This window comes from Garra rufa, chromosome 4 (assembly GCF_049309525.1).
Source record: "Garra rufa chromosome 4, GarRuf1.0, whole genome shotgun sequence".
NCBI classification, from domain to species: domain Eukaryota; kingdom Metazoa; phylum Chordata; class Actinopteri; order Cypriniformes; family Cyprinidae; genus Garra; species Garra rufa.
Genome location: NC_133364.1, coordinates 40,288,060 through 40,310,592, shown reverse-complemented (window position 1 = coordinate 40,310,592; position 22,533 = coordinate 40,288,060). Strand labels below are relative to the sequence as shown.

The window sequence follows — 22,533 nt, the reverse complement described above, 5'->3', positions numbered from 1 at the left end:
ACACAAGTTACTCATCTCAGCACGGAAGAGAGAGAGAAGAGAGAGTCTCTATTGCGGTCTTCCGGGCCACATGAGATCCAACTGTCCCACTCGACCCTCACGCAGATCCACTATGGTGAGTGAATCTACCATTCAATCTACCAGTTTTGAAATACCTGTGTCAGTTAAAAGTAGTGGTCTAACCATCCATACTAATGCTCTCATAGACTCAGGAGCTGCTGGTAATTTCATGGACATGTCGTTCGCAAAAACTCATCATATTCCTCTTGTTCCCTGTGAATCTCATGTGGCAGTGGCAGCATTAGATGGACGTCCGTTGGGTTCCGGTCAGATACAATTCATCACCCAGACAATCTCACTCACCATCGGAGTCCTGCACACGGAGACCATTCGCTTCTTCATTTTCCAATCTCCACACAATCCGATCATCCTGGGTCTCCCCTGGCTAGAGACACACAACCCTAGTATCTCCTGGACGGACAAAAAATTAGTCAATGGTCAGAGTTCTGCCATCAACATTGCCTGCCTCCATCACTTCAAACCACATCTCTGAAAGACCCACAATCAACGCAACTCCCAGAGGTATACCGAGACTTGGCCGAAGCCTTCAGTCAGTCCAAAGCCACTCATCTACCACCTCATCGGTCCAATGACTGTGCCATTGACTTGCTACCAGGTACTTTTCCACCCAAGGGGAGGGTGTTCCCACTATCTCAACCCGAATCAGAGGCTATGCAGGCATATATTGATGAAGAATTAACCAAGGGGTTCATTCGTTCCTCCACTTCACCAGCATCCGCAGGATTCTTCTTCGTCAAGAAGAAGGATGGGGGTCTCCGCCCATGCGTCGACTACAGAGGTCTCAATGATAATACTGTCAAGTTCCTCTACCCATTACCGCTGGTTCCAGCCGCCCTCGAGCAACTCCGCAAGGCTAAAATCTTCACTAAACTTGATCTGCGCAACGCTTACAACCTAATTCGCATCCGGGCAGGCGATGAGTGGAAGACTGCCTTCTCCACGACGACTGGGCACTATGAATACCGGGTGATGCCCTTCGGCCTGGCCAACAGTCCCTCTGTATTTCAGGCGTACATCAACGACGTGTTCCGGGACATGCTGAATCGGTATGTCATAGTCTATATTGACGATATCCTCATTTATTCTGATTCCCTGGAGGACCACCTGAGCCACGTTCGTGCTGTATTGCAACGTCTGATATCCCATCAGCTATACGCCAAAGCAGAGAAGTGTGAGTTTCATCAATCCACAATAACATTCCTGGGCTACATCATCAGTGCAGGCGGGATAGCCATGGATGATAGGAAGGTTCAGTCAGTCCTTAATTGGCCCCAACCAAGAACGTTAAAAGAGATGCAACGCTTCCTGGGATTCGCCAACTTTTACCGAAGGTTCATCCGAAATTTCAGTTCTGTTGCAGCCCCATTAACTTCCATGACCAAGAGGGGACAACAACGTCTATCTTGGACTCCTGAGGCCATCAAGGCTTTCCAGAACCTTAAGGAGAGATTTACCTCAGCCCCCATTCTGCATCATCCGGACCCGGACCGGGAATTCGTTGTGGAGGTGGATGCGTCTAGCACGGGTCTCGGCGCTGTTCTCTCGCAGCGTCATGGTGAGCCGCCCAAATTATATCCATGTGCTTTCTACTCACATAAACTCAATGCAGCCGAGCAAAACTACGATGTAGGAAACCGTGAGCTTCTGGCCATGAAGGCTGCTTTTGAGGAATGGCGTCATTGGCTAGAGGGCTCCACATTTCCCTTTTCCGTACTCACCGATCATCGAAATCTCGAATACCTCAAGTCCGCCAAAAGACTCAATTACAGACAGGCACGATGGGCTTTGTTTTTCACCCACTTCAACTTCACCGTCACCTATCGACCTGGCTCACGCAACACCAAGGCAGATGCACTTTCACGTTTACACGAACCTTCCACATCTCCCACTACCAACGAATCCATCATTCCCACGTCCATAATTCTCGCACCAGTACAATGGGATATCATGACCGAGATCGCGGAAGCACACACCAGGGAACCACCACCAGCTGAATGCCCACCGGATCGCACCTATTTTCCGCAGGCTTTACGTCCGAGAGTCCTTTAACAAGTTCATGCCTCTCTCAGCTCTGGTCATCCAGGCATCACGGCCACCGTGCAACTTCTGACCAATCGCTTCTGGTGGCCATCCCTACAGGCCGATACGATTGAGTATGTACGCAATTGCCAGATCTGCAATACTACGAAATCCTCACATCAATTACCTGCCGGCCTTCTTCAACCTCTGCCTATACCACAACGACCGTGGTCCCACATAGCCTTGGATTTCGTCACGGATCTGCCAGCCTCCAGGGGTCACACCACCATTCTCACAGTCATAGATCGATTCTCCAAATCCTGTCGCCTAATCCCTCTACCCAAACTACCCACTGCTCTAGAAACTGCTGAAACTCTCTGTGAACAGGTCTTCAGGTTCTATGGTCTTCCTGAAGACATTGTATCTGACCGGGGCCCTCAATTCACCTCCCGCGTTTTGTCTGCCCTCTGCAAGATGCTTGATGTAAACGTCAGTCTAACATCTGGATACCATCCTCAGGCCAACGGACAAACTGAACGCCTGAATCAAGAACTTATCCGCTTCCTTCGATCATATTGTCACCGCAACCAGTCTGATTGGAGCCGCTACCTGTTGTGGGCTGAGTACGCTCAAAACTCCCTTCGCAAACCTGCCACCAACCTCACACCATTCCAATGCGTGCTGGGATACCAACCACCACTCTTCCCTTGGTCTGGCGAGCCCTCCAAACTACCTGCAGTTAATGCATGGATCCAACGTTGCGAAGCAACCTGGAACGAAGCTCATGTCCATCTTCAAAGAGCTGTTCGTCGAACCAAGGAACAAGCGGACCGCCATCGACGCCCCAGTCCGGTCTACCACCCCGGCCAGTGGGTCTGGTTATCCACCCGTGACCTCCGCCTCAGACAACCCTGCAAGAAGCTCAGTCCCAGGTTCGTAGGTCCCTTTCAAATCACTAAACAAATCACACCAGTTTCATTCCGTCTATCTTTGCCTGCTGAATACCGAATCTCACCCACTTTTCATGTTTCTTTGCTCTAGCCCGCTGGTGGACAGAGAGGAGCGGAAATCCAGGAGGAGGTAGGTGACCAGAGGGCTCCCCCCATCATCATAGACGGCGAGGAGGTCTATCGTGTCCGAGAGATCCTGGACTCTCGTCGCCGGGGTAGAATTCTGCAATACCTCGTGGATTGGGAGGGGTATGGTCCCGAGGAACGCTCCTGGGTTGACGCCGTCGACATTCTGGACCCCTCACTCACCACTGACTTTCATAATGCTCATCCTGGTCGACCTGCCCCAAGGCCCAGAGGTAGACCCCGGCGACGGTTACCTCCTCGTGTCAGGAGCCACTCGCAGGGGGGGGGGCTCTGTCACAAATACAACCTCTGTGGTTCCCTCCGATCACCACCAGCGGGAACCATCTCCCGAGTATTAACCCTTTTCGAACTCCATTTCCCATAATCCCCGTACCTGGGACTGATCACCCTACAGGTGCCACTCATTATCATGACTATTTAAACCAGCTTCCGTCTACAGCTCTTCGCGAAGTCTTGTTCTGCCTTGCTGACATTTCTGAGCGTTTACCCCCTGTATCCTGTCTTGTTGTTTATTGATCTGGACTGTTTATCCATTTCTGACCCGTTTCTGCCTGCCCACTGACCTTGTGTTTTGTTTAATGGACTACCCCGCTATCTGCCTGCCGCCTGCCCTGATCTTCCTGCTGTTCTACGGTTACGATTTACTCTCTGCCTACGTTGTTGCATACTCTGTGTTTTGACCCACGCCTGTCTGACTATTCTCTTGGAATATTTAATAAAGCTGCACATGGATTCCAACCAGCCTGAGTCTTTGTTACAGAGGCATGCATTTCGCTTTATTTTTGTTAAGCACGCCTGTTCAAGAACGAGACGACAGAAAGCGCATCATTTTTGTTCCGTCAATTGCTTTGATATCACTGTGTCAGTCACCGCTCTTTCGAGAATGAACCCAGCATAACTATGCAGATGTAATTCCCAAAACATAAGAAAAATGAAAGTTTCATACAAATTCTGAATGGATTATGGCATGGAAAGTGCAAAGCTATTATCACTAAAAGTGTCACAAATCTTAGTTCATAGAGATCTCCCAAAGTTCCATTATAATCAATAAAGCTTTCTAAACTACACAATGAATCTTTTATGTACATCGCGTCTACACTTAGGCATGAGATGAACAATGCTGGATTGTTCGCCAGATCTTCAATTGCTTTGCTTTCGTTTGAGGGTATATAGCACCATCTACCCCAGTAGATCCGGGCTTAAGCTTGGCTATAACCACTCCAGTTGCAGAGGGGCTGTCGCCCAGGCTTGTACTTGTTAACTGTACCATCATCATTCTTTTTATATTTGAATCCGTCCATAGGCTCACCTTGCTCCATCTCGCCTCTAGCTCCCCAACCGCTTTCCTCACAAATAATTTGTCACACTGCGCATGTGTGAAATGCGTTAAAAAATTGACGTAATTAACAACCACAAAATAATTAACGCCGTTAAGGCGTTATTTTTGACAGCCCTAATATACAGGTCCTTTTCAAACAATTAGCATATTGTGATAAAGTTCATTATTTTCTGTAATGTACTGATAAACATTAGACTTTCATATATTTTAGATTCATTACACACATTTGAAAGTAGTTCAAGCCTTTTATTGTTTTAATATTGATTATTTTGGCATACAGCTCATGAAAACCCAAAATTCCTATCTCAAAAAATTAGCATATTTCATCCGACCAATAAAAGAAAAGTGTTTTTAATACAAAAAGAGTCAACCTTCAAATAATTATGTTCAGTTATGCACTCAATACTTGGTCGGGAATCCTTTTGCAGAAATGACTGCTTCAATGCGGCGTGGCATGGAGGCAATCAGCCTGTGGCACTGCTGAGGTGTTATGGAGGCCCAGGATGCTTCGATAGCGGCATAAGCTCATCCAGAGTGTTGGGTCTTGCGTCTCTCAACTTTCTCTTCACAATATCCCACAGATTCTCTATGGGGTCCAGGTCACGAGAGTTGGCAGGCCAATTGAGCACAGTAATACCATGGTCAGTAAACCATTTACCAGTGGTTTTGGCACTGTGAGCAGGTGCCAGGTCGTGCTGAAAAATGAAATCTTCATCTCCATAAAGCTTTTCAGCAGATGGAAGCATGAAGTGCTCCAAAATCTCCTGATAGCTAGCTGCATTGACCCTGCCCTTGATAAAACACAGTGGTCCAAAGTACTTTTTTCGGATGAAAGCAAATTTTGCATGTCATTCAGAAATCAAGGTGCCAGAGTCTGGAGGAAGACTGGGGAGAGGGAAATGCCAAAATGCCTGAAGTCCAGTGTCAAGTACCCACAGTCAGTGATGGTCTGGGGTGCCATGTCAGCTGCTGGTGTTGGTCCACTGTGGTTTATCAAGGGCAGGGTCAATGCAGCTAGCTATCAGGAGATTTTGGAGCACTTCATGCTTCCATCTGCTGAAAAGCTTTATGAAGATTTCATTTTTCAGCACGACCTGGCACCTGCTCACAGTGCCAAAACCACTGGTAAATGGTTTACTGACCATGGTATTACTGTGCTCAATTGGCCTGCCAACTCTCGTGACCTGGACCCCATAGAGAATCTGTGGGATATTGAGAAGAGAAAGTTGAGAGACGCAAGACCCAACACTCTGGATGAGCTTATGCCGCTATCGAAGCATCCTGGGCCTCCATAACACCTCAGCAGTGCCACAGGCTGATTGCCTCCATGCCACGCCGCATTGAAGCAGTCATTTCTGCAAAAGGATTCCCGACCAAGTATTGAGTGCATAACTGAACATAATTATTTGAAGTTTGACTCTTTTTGTATTAAAAACACTTTTCTTTTATTGGTCGGATGAAATATGCTAATTTTTTGAGATAGGAATTTTGGGTTTTCATGAGCTGTATGCCAAAATCATCAATATTAAAACAATAAAAGGCTTGAACTACTTTCAAATGTGTGTAATGAATCTAAAATATATGAAAGTCTAATGTTTATCAGTACATTACAGAAAATAATGAACTTTATCACAATATGCTAATTTTTTGAAAAGGACCTGTGTGTGTGTATGTGTATATATATATATAACTTTTAATATGTGGATGTATGAGTGCTGAAGTGAGGGAGTTGTGCTTTATCAATGCTGTCATCAATTCACACACACTGTGTGATGTAATACAAAATACTGCAACTGAAGATGCTACGCTTCCCTCAATCACTTCATTATTGGGCATTTTTTCAACATGACAATGAATGTATTCATTCTCATCAAGGTAAAAATCTTCCAGTGGACATGTATTTCCTCAATCTTTACACTCCTTGAGCAGCTGTGGGGGATTCTGTAGAGACAAACCGAGGAACATTCCCATCAAAAACTTTTAAGGAGGTCGTCCACCAGGAGTTAAACAGAACAGATGCAAAAAATTGTCATTAACTTGTATACTCTAGCCAAGAAGTCAGGGCAGAGGACATACTAAGTACTAAAATGTTATACATTTGCTGATTGAAATCCAGGGTGTACTCGTCTCTGCAATCCTTCATTTAAACAAAATTGGCTAATTTACTTACCTTACAGAAAATATTAGCATATATTTTGTTGTTTTTGTTAAGTATATGTTTAATACTTTTCAATTTTGCCATCTTTCCATGAATTATATAAGTGAACATTAAGAAAATACATATATTTATTCAGAGGGGGTGTACTTATTTATGCTGTGCACTGATCAATTTTCTTTTTTCTGTTTTTTTTTATTTATTTTTTGGCAGATTTGACGACTGTGGTCTTAATGAAACATGTTGTGAGACTGTGTCTTCAGCTCTCCAATCATCAAATTCCTGTCTGAGAGAACTTGACCTGAGTAACAATGATCTGCGGGATTCGGGAGTGAAGCTGCTCTTTGTTGGATTGAAGAGTCCACACTGTCAACTGAACATATTGAGGTGTGGCTTTACATTTACTCTTTCACTATTTAAACATGTATAAATATGTGTATGAGTGTTTCATAACTATGGCTAGCAGATATGTTCCTTATAAATATTGTATGAATGCATCATACTACATCCATTGCCGGGTGCAGACGGCTGTTCCGGGAGCTTGAAGAGTTTGTGTCATGGACAAGAATGAGTTTTAAACCAAACATGTCCAGGTCGCTGGTCCTAACGAAGGGAAGAGTTGTGGACCAGTTCCACCTTACCCTGGGAGAATCACAGATCCCAGTGGTGACAGAAAAGCTGGTCAAAAACTTGGGAAAAATTTTTGATAACTCCTTGAAGGACACAGCCGTTCTCGGCAAGCCAAGCGTGACCTGTCCACATTAGGAATGTGCATCTCCATAACTGAGGCCGATGTGACATGCATCTCGATGCATAGCCAACAATATGAGAGATTAAAGATACATATGAAATGGCTAGCGATGCGATACGATTCAACCCTATTACTTTCTCAATTATATTGGTGGGTAATTATATTTCATGTAAATAAAATAAAAAAATCAGTGGTACAATTTTAAAGTTAACAGGAATGGCAATTATTAATACATATATTGTATATTATGATTATTTATGAATTTGTATTTTGTTATAATACTAAAGTCACCTTTATTTTTGTTGTGCATTTAATAATTTCCACCAATATCGTATATTATTTGAACTGAACTGCGGTGCATGATGACATTACTAAATTCGATGATGAAGTGCCTTTAACTAAAAATTGTGTTCACTGTTGTCTTTTTGCATTATGAATTTTCCTATTTAATACTGTAAAGCTGCCTTGACAGTCTAAAAGCGTTATAAAAATAGGTGACTCGACTTGAATAGTATATGGTTATTCGTATATTGTAATTTATATAAGTGCATCGTGTTAATACACACCCCTTGAAATAGATAGTTAAGTCCATGTGGGGCGGTGTAGCTGCTCAGTGTGGGTTGGAGATGGAGGCAAACATTTCAATTGTCTTATGTGTGGTACCTTTTTGTGGAAGGTTTAAACAGCAATGTGCTGTTAAAACTTGTCTGCTTTACACAGACCAGTCATGTTCTGCCACAATGACTGAATCAATCAATGGCCCTGCGCCTGCTTCACATCTCTGTCACTCTGTAACACCAGTATCGTAAATCATATTGTATTGTGAGTTCATTGAATTGTTACATCCCTACCTATTGATACTTTATTAAGACACTTTTTTAACACATTTTAAGACCTCTTATTTAGAGGGCTTTGTTTTCTAACAGTTATCAGAAATTAATATAGAGGGGATGCAACACAGCGCAAACCATGATGCATAATTTATGAATCAGTCTTATAAACCAGTTCAAACAAAACAGTGCAAACTCACCTAAGTTAATGGTGAATCACATAATGGTTCAAAATGTCTTTCTTTACTGACCCTATTTTTTTGGCAATACCTGCTTTTGATATTACCAAGTAGGAGAGTTTCTTGAATATTTTTATAGTTTAGATGAGAAGGCATTTGTTTTCCTTAGGGTCATGACTGAACGTGACTGAAATAAGACCATAAAAATTTGTTCAAAAGACTTCTTCCAAAGATGAAAAATAGCCTAAATGAACTTGTTGAACTTTCTGCTTTGTTAACGGAGGTGTTGTGGGTGTTTGCATGTCTCCGGTGGATGATTACCGTATGAATAGTGTGCACTGCATGTGGATATGACCACATTACAGATAAGATCAGATTATCATTTGTCATCTAAAACTTTGTTATTTGTGTCCCTCAGATGGTTAAGATAAATTGACCTAAATTGATGTTACCTGATATATTTCTAAATTAATTTATATACAAAATAAACTTAACTGAATTAATAGTATGCAATTCTACTTTAAATTGTGAAATCTTAAAGGGATGGTTCGGAGTAGATTTGACTTCATTGCTATGCACTCCAAAGCCCATGTAAATACCCCATCCAAAGTTTTTTTTACCTTAGTCGAACATTGAGGGAGATATCAGAGTTTTTCGAATGGCTTGCTAATATGTACACGGTACATGTGATGTATCTCGTAAATTGCACCACTAAACAATGTTCGACTAAGGTAAAAAAAAAAAAACTTCGGATGGGGTATTTACATGGGCTTCGGAGTGCATAGCAATGAAGTCAAATCTACTCTGAAGCATCCCTTTAATAAATTGCCAACTCTAATAAAGATATTCTTAATGCACTCAATATATGTAAACACATGAACAACCATCATTGGCAAGTGATTCTGTATTGTAATAACCAGAAATCATTTGGTTCCTAAATTATTATTTTCGTCCCTTTTGAAAATGATATTAATTTTAAATAATTCAAAATAAAATTTAAATAATGTGCAATATGAACCCATAATGTTATGCATGTTAGAATAATGGACATTTTATTTGACAAAATGAATATTTTGCTAATTTTTTCTGTTTAGATTGGCCTCCTGTAATCTTACTGTTCAGTGCTGTGAAGAATTGTCTTCAGTTATACAATCATCAAACTCTTGTCTGAGAGAACTGGACCTGAACAACAATGACCTACAGGATTCAGGAGTGAAGCTACTCTCTGATGGACTGAAGAGCTCACACTGTCAACTGAATATACTGAGGTATTTATGAACACATTTTGTTTGATACAGTTTGCTGGGCTGAGGCTGGAAGAAGTGAAATCGCAGTGTTACACAATTGAGCATTTGTAATTATCATCTGGTTGTGTGTAGTGCAGAACTTTAGGCTGATCTTCAGTCTGTGGAGAAGTATAGTTCTCATAAGATGGAAATTTTTAATAGAACCTTTTGGCTAGCAGATGGCGTTAGGTCAGTCTTTAGGATGCATTAGCAGCAGTACATGCCCCTGGAAATGTTTTTGGAATGTCTTCATTCCTGATATTGTGTGAGGTCATGAAGGACAATCAGGTGGCTATTTCAGCACATTTTCAGGTTGTACTCTGAAACCTGATGATTCCTCCAGTGCCAGCATCTATTGCAGTTTTTTGATCCAGTTTATTTTCATGTGAGTAATAAGCTGCTTAAAGGAGAAGTTCACTTCCAGAACAAAAATTTACAGATAATTTACTCACCTCCTTGTCATCCAAGATGTTCTTGTTTTTCTTTTTTTTCAGCTGAAATGAAATTATGTTTCTTAAGGATTTTTCTCCATATAGTGAACCTCTATGGTACCCGCGAGTTTGAACTTTTAAAATGCAGTTTAAATGCAGCTTCAAAGGACTCTAAATGTTACCAGTTTATGAAAATGTTAGTTTTCTAACGTAACAATAGGTTATTTTCTAAAACAAATTTACAATGTATATACTCCATATATTAAGTCCTGTTCAAGACCTTTAGGGTATGTTGAAAAACTCCCATCTTATTTTCTCGTTCCAACTTCAAAATCATCCTACATCACAGTAGAAGTACCGACCCAGTGTTTACAAAGTAAACATGCAAAGAAGGCCAACCGCTGTTTGCAAAACAGTAAAACAGTGATGTAGGATGAGTTTGAAGTTGGAGAAGAAAATGAGATGGAAGCTTTTCGCACAACCTAACTGTACTGATCTGGATTACACAGAGTATTCATGCTCACCGCAGAGCTAGACAAGACGAGCATGTGAGATTAAAAATTAGGTAAATTCTATTTTTTTTTTTTTTTTTTTTTAGAAAATAACATCTTTACAACAGATTCTTTACAACTTAAGAAAGGCATGGACATCTTGGATGACAAGGGGCTGAGTACATTAACTGTAAATTTTTGTTCTGAAAGTGAACTTATCCTTTAAAGCTGTTGCAGGGTTTAGGTAAATTTTAGGGTTTGTGATGTCACAAATCCAGGATGAAGCTTGTTTTAGTCCCTACCAGCCATTTGTTGTAGGCCTTTGAATTCAAAATCTTTAAAATCTAATTCTGTAAAAGAAAAAGTTAAATCATAATCAAGGTGTCACACCATCTCTCCTGGAAGCCTATTGAGTTTGTTTAATAAACCCTCACTGTAATTGAACTTTACCTCGTCTTGTCCTCCAGTTTTGTGACACGAGGACTCCTTTGAAGGGCACCCTGTGAGGATGTTCAAAAGTGTTGTAAAATTAACCTGAGCTGGTATGATACTTAAAGGTGCCATTCCCTTACAGTTGATCTACTAGCATGCCGTTTAGGGAAAGATGTTTGAGGGTGTAGAGTTAGAAAAGTCTTAATATCCCCACTGAGCTATGATTTGCAGTGTGAACTGGTCGAGGCTGACTGCTTTGCTGATCCAGTGCTGCCACTGTCTTTTTGGAATTTCTCTGTTGTTGAAACTGGGTGAATGTTCTCCAAGGTCTGTATTTATCAAAAATCTAAGAATTACTCTCAAGAACACTGCTAAGAATGTACTTAAATGTAAAAAAAATTATTGGCTCAAAGCTGTGCTTAAAAATTAGTTATCAAGCATCTCAGTTGTAATTTAAGCGAAGTGTAAGCTAAATATTAAATGTCAGTCTTAAAGATGATTTACAACCCTTTGCTGTGCCACAAGCAGGATTTTATATGACTGCATTAATATAGCTGCCCACTGCTCCGGGTATGTGTTTACTGTGTGCGTGCACTTGGATGAGTAAATGCAGAGCACAAATTCCGAGTATGGGCCACCATATTTGGGTATTAATGTCTAACAAATTAATGTCTCATTTGTTTGTAGGTTGTCTGGCTGTATGGTGACAGAGGAAGGCTGTGGTTATTTGTCTTCAGCTCTGAGTTCAAACCCCTCACATCTTAGAGAGCTGGATCTGAGCTACAATCACCCAGGAGATTTAGGAGTGAAGCTGCTCTTTGAAAAACTGGAGAAACTCAAGTATGTTGAGCAGGTTTTTAGATTGTTTTATTTGTACCTGAATGTACATAATTTATATTATATACCATTGCAATCAAAACTATTCAACACCCTTGACCTGCAGGTCATTTTTATCATTTAAGGCGACTGGCAAGAGTGAAATCTTTTCTTTCTAGGCAGCATTTTGAATCAGTGCTCCATGTTTTTATTATTTCCCGTTTGGATTATTGTAACTCACTTTATGTGGGGGTTAGTCAGTCGCTACTCTCACGTCTGCAGATGGTTCAAAATGCCGCTGCGAGACTGTTAACAATCGGACATTGGTACAAACTGTTGATTTTGTCTGGCCAGAGGAGAACTGGTCCCCCGACTGAGCCTGGTTTCTCCCAAGGTTTTTTCTCCATTTCTGTCACCTGTGGAGTTTTGGTTCCTTGCCGCTGTCACCTCTGGCTTGCTTAGTTGGGGACACTTTCCAGCAATATCGTATCCTATTGTGATTACTTGATTTCCAATTGATTTTTTACAATAATGCGTTACTTACACACTATGTTGCTGTTTAAATACTGTGCAGTTGCTTTGACACAATCTGTATTGTTAAAAGCGCTATATAAATAAAGGTGACTTGACTTGACTTGACTTAACAGGAACCCGCAAAAGAGAGCATACAGATCTGGCCATTTAAAATGCGCGCGGGAAGTAAAGTGGTCTTGCGTGACGCCGGTGTATTCTGAGGGAACACAGAAAATACATTGACACAGGAAAGACATGATCAGTAGGGGGCAGTCATGTAACGCACTGAACTGAAGCGGCAGCAAACATTGCTGCAAGCTAAAAGACTCGATTGTACGGTAACCTGGAGGGGACATCTTCGGTTCACTTATGTTTGTTGTGGCCACGACATATAAACTCGTGGGAACGTCATATTACTGTATGCCGTTGCCATGAGATATTAACTCGTGGGAACGTCATATTATGTCGTGGCCACAAGATCATTTTGTCGAGGTAACGACATCCTTATGTTTAATGCATGCGTTTGTAACAAACCTGCGTGACCATAACCCAGGATTATCAGAGATAGGTTTATTAATATTTTATTTTGAGTTAAGAAATGATTATATTAATTGTTATAGAAATTAATACAATATTAAGTTATTATATTAACAATAGGCAATGCTGTATATGCGAATGCTGTCTGTGCGCGATGTAGACAGCATTCAAAAGTTTATCATGAATAAATATTACATAAAGTACTTCAAATTAAATAGCCCTGCAAGAAAAATGTTATGCATCCCACAGTCTTATCCATTAATTGATCCTCTTTTTTCCGTAATAAATGTAGCCTATTATTCGTTTATATTCATTTCCCCCTTCATTTCGATCTCTTAACATTCTGAATCTAATCTGAGGCTATTATTATTTTAATAACTGGTTAGGGCTATTTATTTTTAACGCCTGACAATTATGCCAATAAAGTTTGGACTTTTTGATTGTATTTATGCCCATGTGTGACGATAAATGAGCATGTTTTCATTTAAAAATGAAACTACGTGAATGATACATTCCTCAGTAAAACAGTTTAGTATTTATATAGTCTAGTCTATTAATTAGACGAAGCTAAATAAAATATATGTTCAATTCAACCTTTAAACTACATTCCAGTAAAAATCAGTCATATAGCATATGTCAAGCATTTACAGTATCATTTACATGAACGTTAAGTAAAGAGAGCCAAATTAAGGGGGGGAAACGAATATAAACGAAAATAAAAATGTATACAATAATAATTGTATATAAAGGCTAATAATAATAATATTAGTAATAGTAATAATAATGATAATAATATTAATACAAATACGGAATAAAGACTATCAGTTAATAGAAAGAATGTAGGCCTATTTCACTGTGTGACGATAAATTTTTTCCAAATGAAACTACGTGAATAATTCACTCTTCAATGATTGTCTATTAATTAGACCAAATAAAATACAATATATGTTAAATTTAACCTTTGAACTGCATTTCAGTAAAAAAAAAAACAGTCATAGAACACAGTATCATTAACATTCAGAATGGTATGTAAAGAGATCAAAATGAAGGTGAAAATATTGAATATAAACGAATAATACGGAAAAAAGAGGATCAGTTAATGGACAAGACTGTGGGATGCATAAAATGTTTCTTGTAAGGCTATTTAATTTGAAGTACATGTAATATTTATTCATGATACACTTGTGAATGCTGTCTACATCGCCCACAGACAGCATTGGCATATACAGCATCGCCTATATAATTATTTAATATTGTATTAATTTCTATAACAATTAATATAATAATTTCTTAACTCGAAATAAAATATTTATAAACCCATCTCTGATAATCCTGGGTTACTATGGTCACGCAGGTTTGTTTATGCATTAAACTCGTGTTTATGCATTTTTATCAGTATTATCAGTATTATTTTAAGATTTTTGATAACAGCAGATTCTCAACAACAACGTCAAAAAAGCTTATTTATTCAAGTGATCATTAATGTACATTATATTTTCATTTTACAGTTTTGCCAATGCTTAGACATTTTTAAACAACTTTATACATTGTTACATTCCAGTATGTCCACACTGATGTTTCACCACAGCCGGATGAACTTTAAACAGTCTGTTTATGTACTTGTTGCATGCCACTGCTGTAAGTTCCTCGAACCAGAATTTATTTATGGCATCAATTAAGTCAGACTTTGTAGTTGGTTTTGCTACTTTTCGAATATAATCTGTCAGAGCATTCCGCACCATTTTAATGGGATTCATGTCGTGGGATTCAACGGGAGTCGTAATGTTGAAAAATCAAGACATAGCTGTGTTATTAAAACATCCTTAAAAATGTTACATTGTTCAATGAAATTATCACTTTTAATATGCCAGTAAACTGTGGTAGATGCAATTTTTATAAAGTCCCAGATCTTCAGAAAAACTATTTGTACTGCAGTCTCTTGGGGTTGAATAAATTTGATTTCAACTGTACATTACCTAAATATACCAAACCAGGCCACAAAATGAACATCAGCGTCAAATGCGGGTAAATATTAAATGAGACAGGTGACTTTCAGTTTCACAGGCCACTCTGATAGATTCAAACCAAGGTTTGGTGTCAGTATGTTTTCTTTCTTTCCTTTTTTGAAAGAAATTAATAATTCATTCAGCAAGGATATGTTAAACTGAAAAAAAATTATAATAAAGACATTTTGAAAAAAATACTATAATTTTTTTAACTTAGAATGATTTCTGAAGGATCATGTGACTCCACTTGAGTGACGGTTAATGTAAAATCAGCTTTGCCACCACAGAAATGATATTTTAAAGTATATTTGAATGGAAAACTGGGTAACACTTTATAGTAACGTTCAGTTGTAAGTAATTTATAAGTGGTTAGTTAATGATAAAATATTGATTTACAAAACATTCATGAATGTTTAATAAATGATATGCTAACAATTTGTGTATGTTTTGTTAGTTCATTTACAAGTAATTTACAAGTAATTAGTTAATGATGAACTAATCATTTACAAAACATGACTATGCATTCATAAATGATTAATAAGTGATATGTTAGTATTTTTAACTATGTTTTGCAGATTAAGTTATAAATAATTTACAAGTGATTAGATAATGATGAACTAATATTTACAAAACATGATTATACGTTTACAAATGATTAAGTAATATGCTAACAATTTACCAATCTGTCCTAATTTATCTAAAAAAATAGCATATTATGAAATAATCAAACAGATCCTTAGTAAGTGGTTAATATATCATTTGTCACTTAAAAATAATTAAAATATCAGTCATTTACATTTTTATCCTTCTCTGAAGATCGCATCATGAATAAATCATTTACAAATCTTTCTGCATCCCCTAATCTAAAGTGTAAACAATTCATCAGTTGTAAATGTTTGACTCATTATTCAAAGGTCTTTCCCCCAGTGTGTATACCCACCTGATACACACACAACCTGGAACCAGAAGGTTTGTAAAACATTTACAACTGATGAGTAGTTTACACTTTAGATTAGGGGATGCAGAAAGCGTTGTAAATGTCTTATATACACCAGATAGTTTTAACATGTAAGAAAGATCTACAGATGATGTGTAACACATTTACAAATGATGAATTGTTTACACGTTAGAACATTTTTTTTTTTCATATCAACTTAAATTTTGGAATAACTTATTTAGATGTAAGGCTTCGAATTAATATTAAATTTAGAATAAAACCTGTTATGTAAAATATGTATTTTATATAAAATATAATAAAAATTGCACAGTGTATTTTCTTTACAGTAAATTTAAACTTCTGTAATTTGTTAATACTGCTAATATTACTAATATTACTTTTTTTCCGCTTCTGCAATAATCTGCTGATTGTTTTCTTAACAAAAAAAGTCACCTACCTTACATCTGTATTTCAAAGTGTTCATGAATTACAACAATTTAAGTTTGGATAGTGCACTTTCAAGCCTATTTTAAAAAATGGGGGGTGACAATTTTTTTTACTATTTACTAAGGATCTGTTTGATTATTTTATTATATGCTATTTTTAAGATAATTTACGACAGATTGCTAAATTGTTAGCATATTACTTAAAATAAAATTAACATATCATTTATTAATAATTTATAAACACATAGTCATGTTTTGTAAATAATTCGTTTATCATTAACTAATTACTTTTAAATTAACTTGTAACTGACTAATAAATTAATTTACAAAACATACACAAATTGTTAGCATATCACTTACTAATCATTTGTGAATGTTTTGCAAATGATTATTTCATCATTAACTAATCACTTATAAAAGACTTACAACTGAACGTTATTATAAAGTGTTACCGTTTACAGAAAAATGTAATGATAGTTGTCACGATTCAGGCAGGAACACACAAACAATGATGTAATAAAAAGTAAGAGTATTTAATAAATCCAATGGGAAACAGGCAGACACAGGAACACAAGGACGTAACATTAAAGACCGACAGCATTGAGGGGAAAACACACACACTAAATACACATACTGATTAACACACCCAGGTGAAGACAATAAGGGAGAAACCAAAACACTCAGATCTGCGGGGGGAATTGATGGGAGAAACCAACATAAAAGTCCGGGGGTGTGACAATAGTAGCATGTCTTAATCATTTAGGGATTTTAGAATCTGTCTTTACAAAAAGTCTAACTTTGGTAACACTTCAGAATACTAAGAACTACTATATACATGTTCATAATTAAAGTAAATAATGCAAAATGTATAACTAGTCCTAAAGTAAAGATCATGGTAACGTACTAGTAATGATTCAGGTATTATTGCTTACTCTTATTGACTTTTGCATTTGGACGTAGATTTATGCATTATTGAAAACTACTCTGTCAAAGGTTAGTTTGTGCGTTATGATTACAGTCAAACCAAGACACAGAGAAAGCATTTTGTGGCCAATAATCAGTTTCAACTTATAACAACAGTAACAATATATTTCAACAATAACAACTAAAACTAGCCTAAGCTGGTTGGCTGATCTTAAAAGCTGAAAATAGCTGGTTGGCCTGACCAACTAAAGTGGTTAAGTGGTCAAAACCCCTCTAAAACCAGCCAACTATACAAAGTTGGTCGAACAGCAGGGAAACTTATGAAAAATGAACATCCTTGCAATCTCATCTTTGATTTCTGGTTTCTTACAGTTTGGATCATGGAGGAGAGTTCAGGATTACAGCAGGACTACACAAATGTATGTCCAGACACACACACACACACACACACACACACACACACATGTTTGTTTTTGTGAATTGTGGGGACATTCCATAGACGTAATGGTTTTTATACTGTACAAACGATATTTGTTATCACCCTACACCTTCCCTACACCTAAACCTAGCCCTCACAGGACACTGTGCATATCTTTACATTCTCAAAAAAACGTATTCTGTATGATTTATAAGCCTTTTGAAAAGTGGGGACATGGGCAATGTCCTCATAAGTCACCCTCTCCTTGTAATACCTATGTCATACCCATGTTATTACACCAATTTGTGTCCTGATATGTCACAAAAACAAACACACACACACACACACACACACAATCTCTCTCTCTCTCACACACAGCTGTAGTGATTGTTGTTGTTATACTGTAAATGTCTCTGTTCTTGTGTTCAGATGCCTTTTTTCTCACACTGGATCTAAACACAGCCAACACTGAACTCAAACTGTCTGAGGAGAACAGAAAGGTGACACGTCTGGAAGAGAAACAGTCGTATCCTGATCATCCAGACAGATTTGATTATTGGCCTCAGGTGTTGTGTAGAGAGAGTGTGTGTGGACGCTGTTACTGGGAGATTGAGTGGAGTGGACGTGTGTTAATATCAGTGTCATATAAGAGCATCAGCAGGAAGGGAGGAGGTGAGTGTGTGTTTGGATCTAATGTTCAGTCCTGGAGTTTGATCTGCTCTCCTGACAAATACTCATTCATACACAATAACATAGAGACTGTTTTCTCTGTGAAGCCCATCATCATCAGTAGAACAGGAGTGAATGGTGTCTATAGAATAGGAGTGTTTGTGGATCATGATGCAGGAACTCTGTCCTTCTACAGCGTCTCTGACACAATGAGCCTCATCCACACAGAACACACCACATTCACTCAGCTGCTCTATCCTGGGTTTGGGTTTGATTTTTTTGGAACTGTGTTGATGACTCAGAATAGGCTGATGAGAGATTCTGCCCAAAATGTTTTGTGCTACATGGTGAATGAGTGATATGTCTCTTATTTTCTCTTCAATGCATGAATTGTATTATAGCTAAATTTCCATCACTGTAAATTTACACGAGGATGTATAATGAAATGTTTTTCTTTGCATTTTTGAAGTTTTGCCTACAGACAACATGTAGTCAGAAAGATGCCTGTTTTTGGGAATCCGCATAAATGACTAAAAACGCTGTATTATGTTATTATACACATACCTATATACTGAACATGTAATACATATGCGCACTGACCATTTTCACAAAAGTGTGCTTTTGTAGTTTACAAAGAGACAGTAACTATATTTTTTTTATTTTTCAAAAAATTAACCCTCTAAGCGCCAAAGTTGCAAAATTGCGAAAAGACCTCATACCTAATAAAATAGACTGTAGTTCCTAATATGGTGTAATTTCTCATTTTCTATTCCTTACCACTAGATAGCAGACATGTAGTACTTCGATTCGAGGCCAAAATGACATCATGTTCCTATTCAAAGTGTTGGTGGAAATTACAGAGCAAGTGAGCTAATGTGTCCTTGATGTGGAAGCAGTTCAGTTCATAGCGTCTGAGTAAATTGTGAGATTTGTGAGAGAAAATCGCTAATTTGGCTGATAAAAAGTTGTACCATGAGGATGCGTTGGAAATGTTATTTACTGATTCTGACTCTGAAGGGTAATATTTGCCCTTTTGGAAATGATGATGGAAAAGACGACGGCCTTCTAATCAGACGCGCATCTCCCAGTACATCTTTGCAGCGCAGTGGTGCCGCCATGCAAGACAAGAGAAGCAAAGTTCGCGTAACAAGCAATCATTTCGTCCCTTTGCCCTACGGTAATAGGGGTGGCAGGGGTGGATGTGGTCATAGTGTCCATAGGAGGGCTGTTGCTATAGGTAGAGGCAGCAGTATAATAATTTAGTAATTTCTTCTGTTTTATTGTTGGTTTCCTCTTTTCTGATCTTGGAATGAGGATAAAAGAAAAAAATGTGAAAATGATTTCAAACATCCATTCATTATCTATTATTTACAGAATATTACTGATTACCTTATCAAAAAGTAGGCTACTGTTCTACTTCTATATAGTATAGTGATAAATTAATTAGTAATTTTTTCCTGTTTTATTGTTGGTATTCTATTTTCTAATCATTTGTAATGAGGATAAAAAGACAAAAAAAATCAATTCATCATCTACTATTTCCTGAATACTATGAAATTCAATAATGCCACCCCATGGTGACATCATAATACGCAAATTAGATGAGTATATTTACACCCCACATAAACTTTCAGTCATGCCTAACATTTTTCTCTTTTACAGTAGATCTTTAAGACCTTTCAAGCCACAAGCTTTTGAAATCTTCATGTCAAAATCCAGCATTTAAAAAAAAAAAAAAAAAAAAAAAAAAAAACTGGCACCTAAAGGTTTTTTTTACTTTTCAAAAGTTTGTTTTCATGCTCATCAAAAGGCTGTTGTCATGTGAATGAAAAGCCAAAATGCGTGAAGTTTTTCTGTTTTTAGTTCAACAGTGTCATGTAAACACCCCATGAAACAACTCGTCAGAATAAATGTGTGTACACAACAAAAACCCCAGTGTTCAATTATTTCTGCTCAGTGTTTATATAATCAAAAAAATTTTTTTAAAAGTAACACTAAAGCAGTGTTGAAGCTGATGAGATAATGAAGTGCTTAAATGATGATTGAGACTTGAGAATTGAACACCTGCTGTCAATAAGCAGAATGGGGTGACATCCATAGAGACGTGTTTGCAAAGTTTGGAGCTAAAGACGTGAGATATGGTGCCTCCCAGATGCCGTCAGAGCGCCCTCCAGTGACCGGGCCTCCAGTGCGCCCTCCAGTGACCGCTGGGGCGGAACCAGCAGAGATTCTGGGAGACTGGGACTTGACTTAGCCTTAAAGGAACAGCTGTGGCTTGACTTGCCGTGGCAGGAACAGCTGTGACTTGACTTAGCCTTGAAGGAACAGCTGTGACTTGACTTGGCATGGCAGGAACAGCTGTGCCTTGACTTGCAAGTACGATGTCAGACACTGTAATATGCTCTGGTCCCCTCCCGGCTTATCGTGGTGACGAGATTCACAGTAGACTGTGGTCACTCCATGGCTGGATGTCAAAGTGGTGCCCGCAAAATAACATAGGTTTCATAGACAATTGGACAAGCTTTTGGGGCAGACCTGACCTGTTGAAAAGAGATGGTCTTCATCCCTCCGGATGTGGAGCATCTCTTCTATCTAGAAATATGGCACATAGTCTTAGAGTTTGCACTTGACTCACTGGGGCCCAGGTCAGGAAGCAGACAGACTGGCTAAACCGACCGTCTGCTAGCCGCCTCACGTCACAGAAATCAGTTAATTCTCAGCACATAGAGACCCTTTCACCTAGATATCACTCTATAGAGACTGTGTCTGTTCCCCGAGCTAGAAAACACAAAAAACGCCTGAATCAAATCAAGACTAACAATTTAATTGATGTTCAACAAATAAAAAATATATATAATACAGAGAAACAATTGATAAAGCTTGGCTTATTGAATATCAGGTCCCTTTCTACGAAAGCACTTTTTGTAAATGATATGATCACTGATCATAACCTAGATGTGCTCTGTTTGACAGAAACCTGGCTAAAACCAGACGATTACATTATTTTAAACGAGTCCACCCCCCAAGATTACTGTTATAAACATGAACCGCGTCTAAAAGGTAAAGGAGGAGGTGTTTCTACTATTTATAGCAGTATTCTCAATGTCTCTCAGAGAACGGGCTTCAATTATAACTCGTTTGAAGTTATGGTGCTTCATATAGCATTATCCAGAGAAACAAGTACTAATGATAAATCCCCTGTGACGTTTGTGTTAGCTACTGTATACAGGCCACCAGGGCACCATACAGACTTTATTAAAGAATTTGCTGATTTTCTATCCGAATTAGTGCTGGCCGCAGATAAAGTCTTAATAGTGGGTGATTTTAACATCCATGTTGATAATGAAAAAGATGCATTAGGAACAGCATTTATAGATATTTTGAACTCGATTGGGGTTAGACAACACGTGTCAGGTCCTACTCATTGCCGAAATCATACTCTAGATTTAATACTGTCACATGGAATTGATGTTAATGGCGTTGAAATTCTGCAGCAAAGCGATGATATCTCAGATCATTATCTAGTCTCTTGTATAATCCAGATAGCTAAAACTGTTAATTCAATTCCTTGCTACAAATACGGTAGAACCATCACTTCTACTACAAAAGACTGCTTTGTAAGTAATCTTCCTGACTTATCTGAATTCCTCAGCATATCCAATAGCTCAGAAAAACTTGATGATGTAATAGAAACTATGGACTCTCTCTTTTCTAGCACTTTAGATACAGTTGCTCCAGTGCGCCTAAAAAAGATTAAGAAAAACAGTGTAACACCGTGGTATAACGATCATACCCGCGCCCAAAAGAGAAAAGCACGAAAAATGGAACGCAGCTGGAGGAAAACAAAACTAGAGGTTTTTCGTACTGCTTGGCGTGAATGTAATTTATCTTATAGGAAAGCATTAAAAACTGCCAGATCGGATTACTTTTCATCTCTCTTAGAAGAAAACAAACATAACCCTAGGTATTTGTTCAATACTGTGGTTAAATTAACTAAAAATATTGCAGCAACAGGTTTAGACATTTCCCAAAAGCACAGCAGTAATGACTTTATGACGTACTTTACCTCCAAGATAGACACTATTAGAGATAAAATTGTAACCATACAGCCGCCCGCTACAGTATCGCATCAGATAGTGCGTTGTAGATCTCCTGAGGAACAATTCCATTCATTCT

At 38.4% G+C, this 22,533-nt stretch overlaps 1 protein-coding gene across 1 annotated transcript in view; it reads left to right on the top strand.

Moving 5' to 3' along the window:
• The window catches only part of LOC141334027 (NACHT, LRR and PYD domains-containing protein 12-like), a 35,059-nt gene extending 15,360 nt beyond the window's left edge, over nucleotides 1-19,699 (top strand). Inside the window, exons 5-9 of the mRNA XM_073839176.1 lie at nucleotides 6,905-7,078; nucleotides 9,546-9,719; nucleotides 11,779-11,931; nucleotides 17,643-17,689; nucleotides 18,118-19,699. Coding sequence (XP_073695277.1) covers nucleotides 6,905-7,078; nucleotides 9,546-9,719; nucleotides 11,779-11,931; nucleotides 17,643-17,689; nucleotides 18,118-18,716 — 1,147 coding nt within the window. The 3' untranslated portion in view covers nucleotides 18,717-19,699. The remainder of the gene's footprint in view (nucleotides 1-6,904; nucleotides 7,079-9,545; nucleotides 9,720-11,778; nucleotides 11,932-17,642; nucleotides 17,690-18,117) is intronic.
• Nucleotides 19,700-22,533: the final 2,834 nt, after the last annotated feature.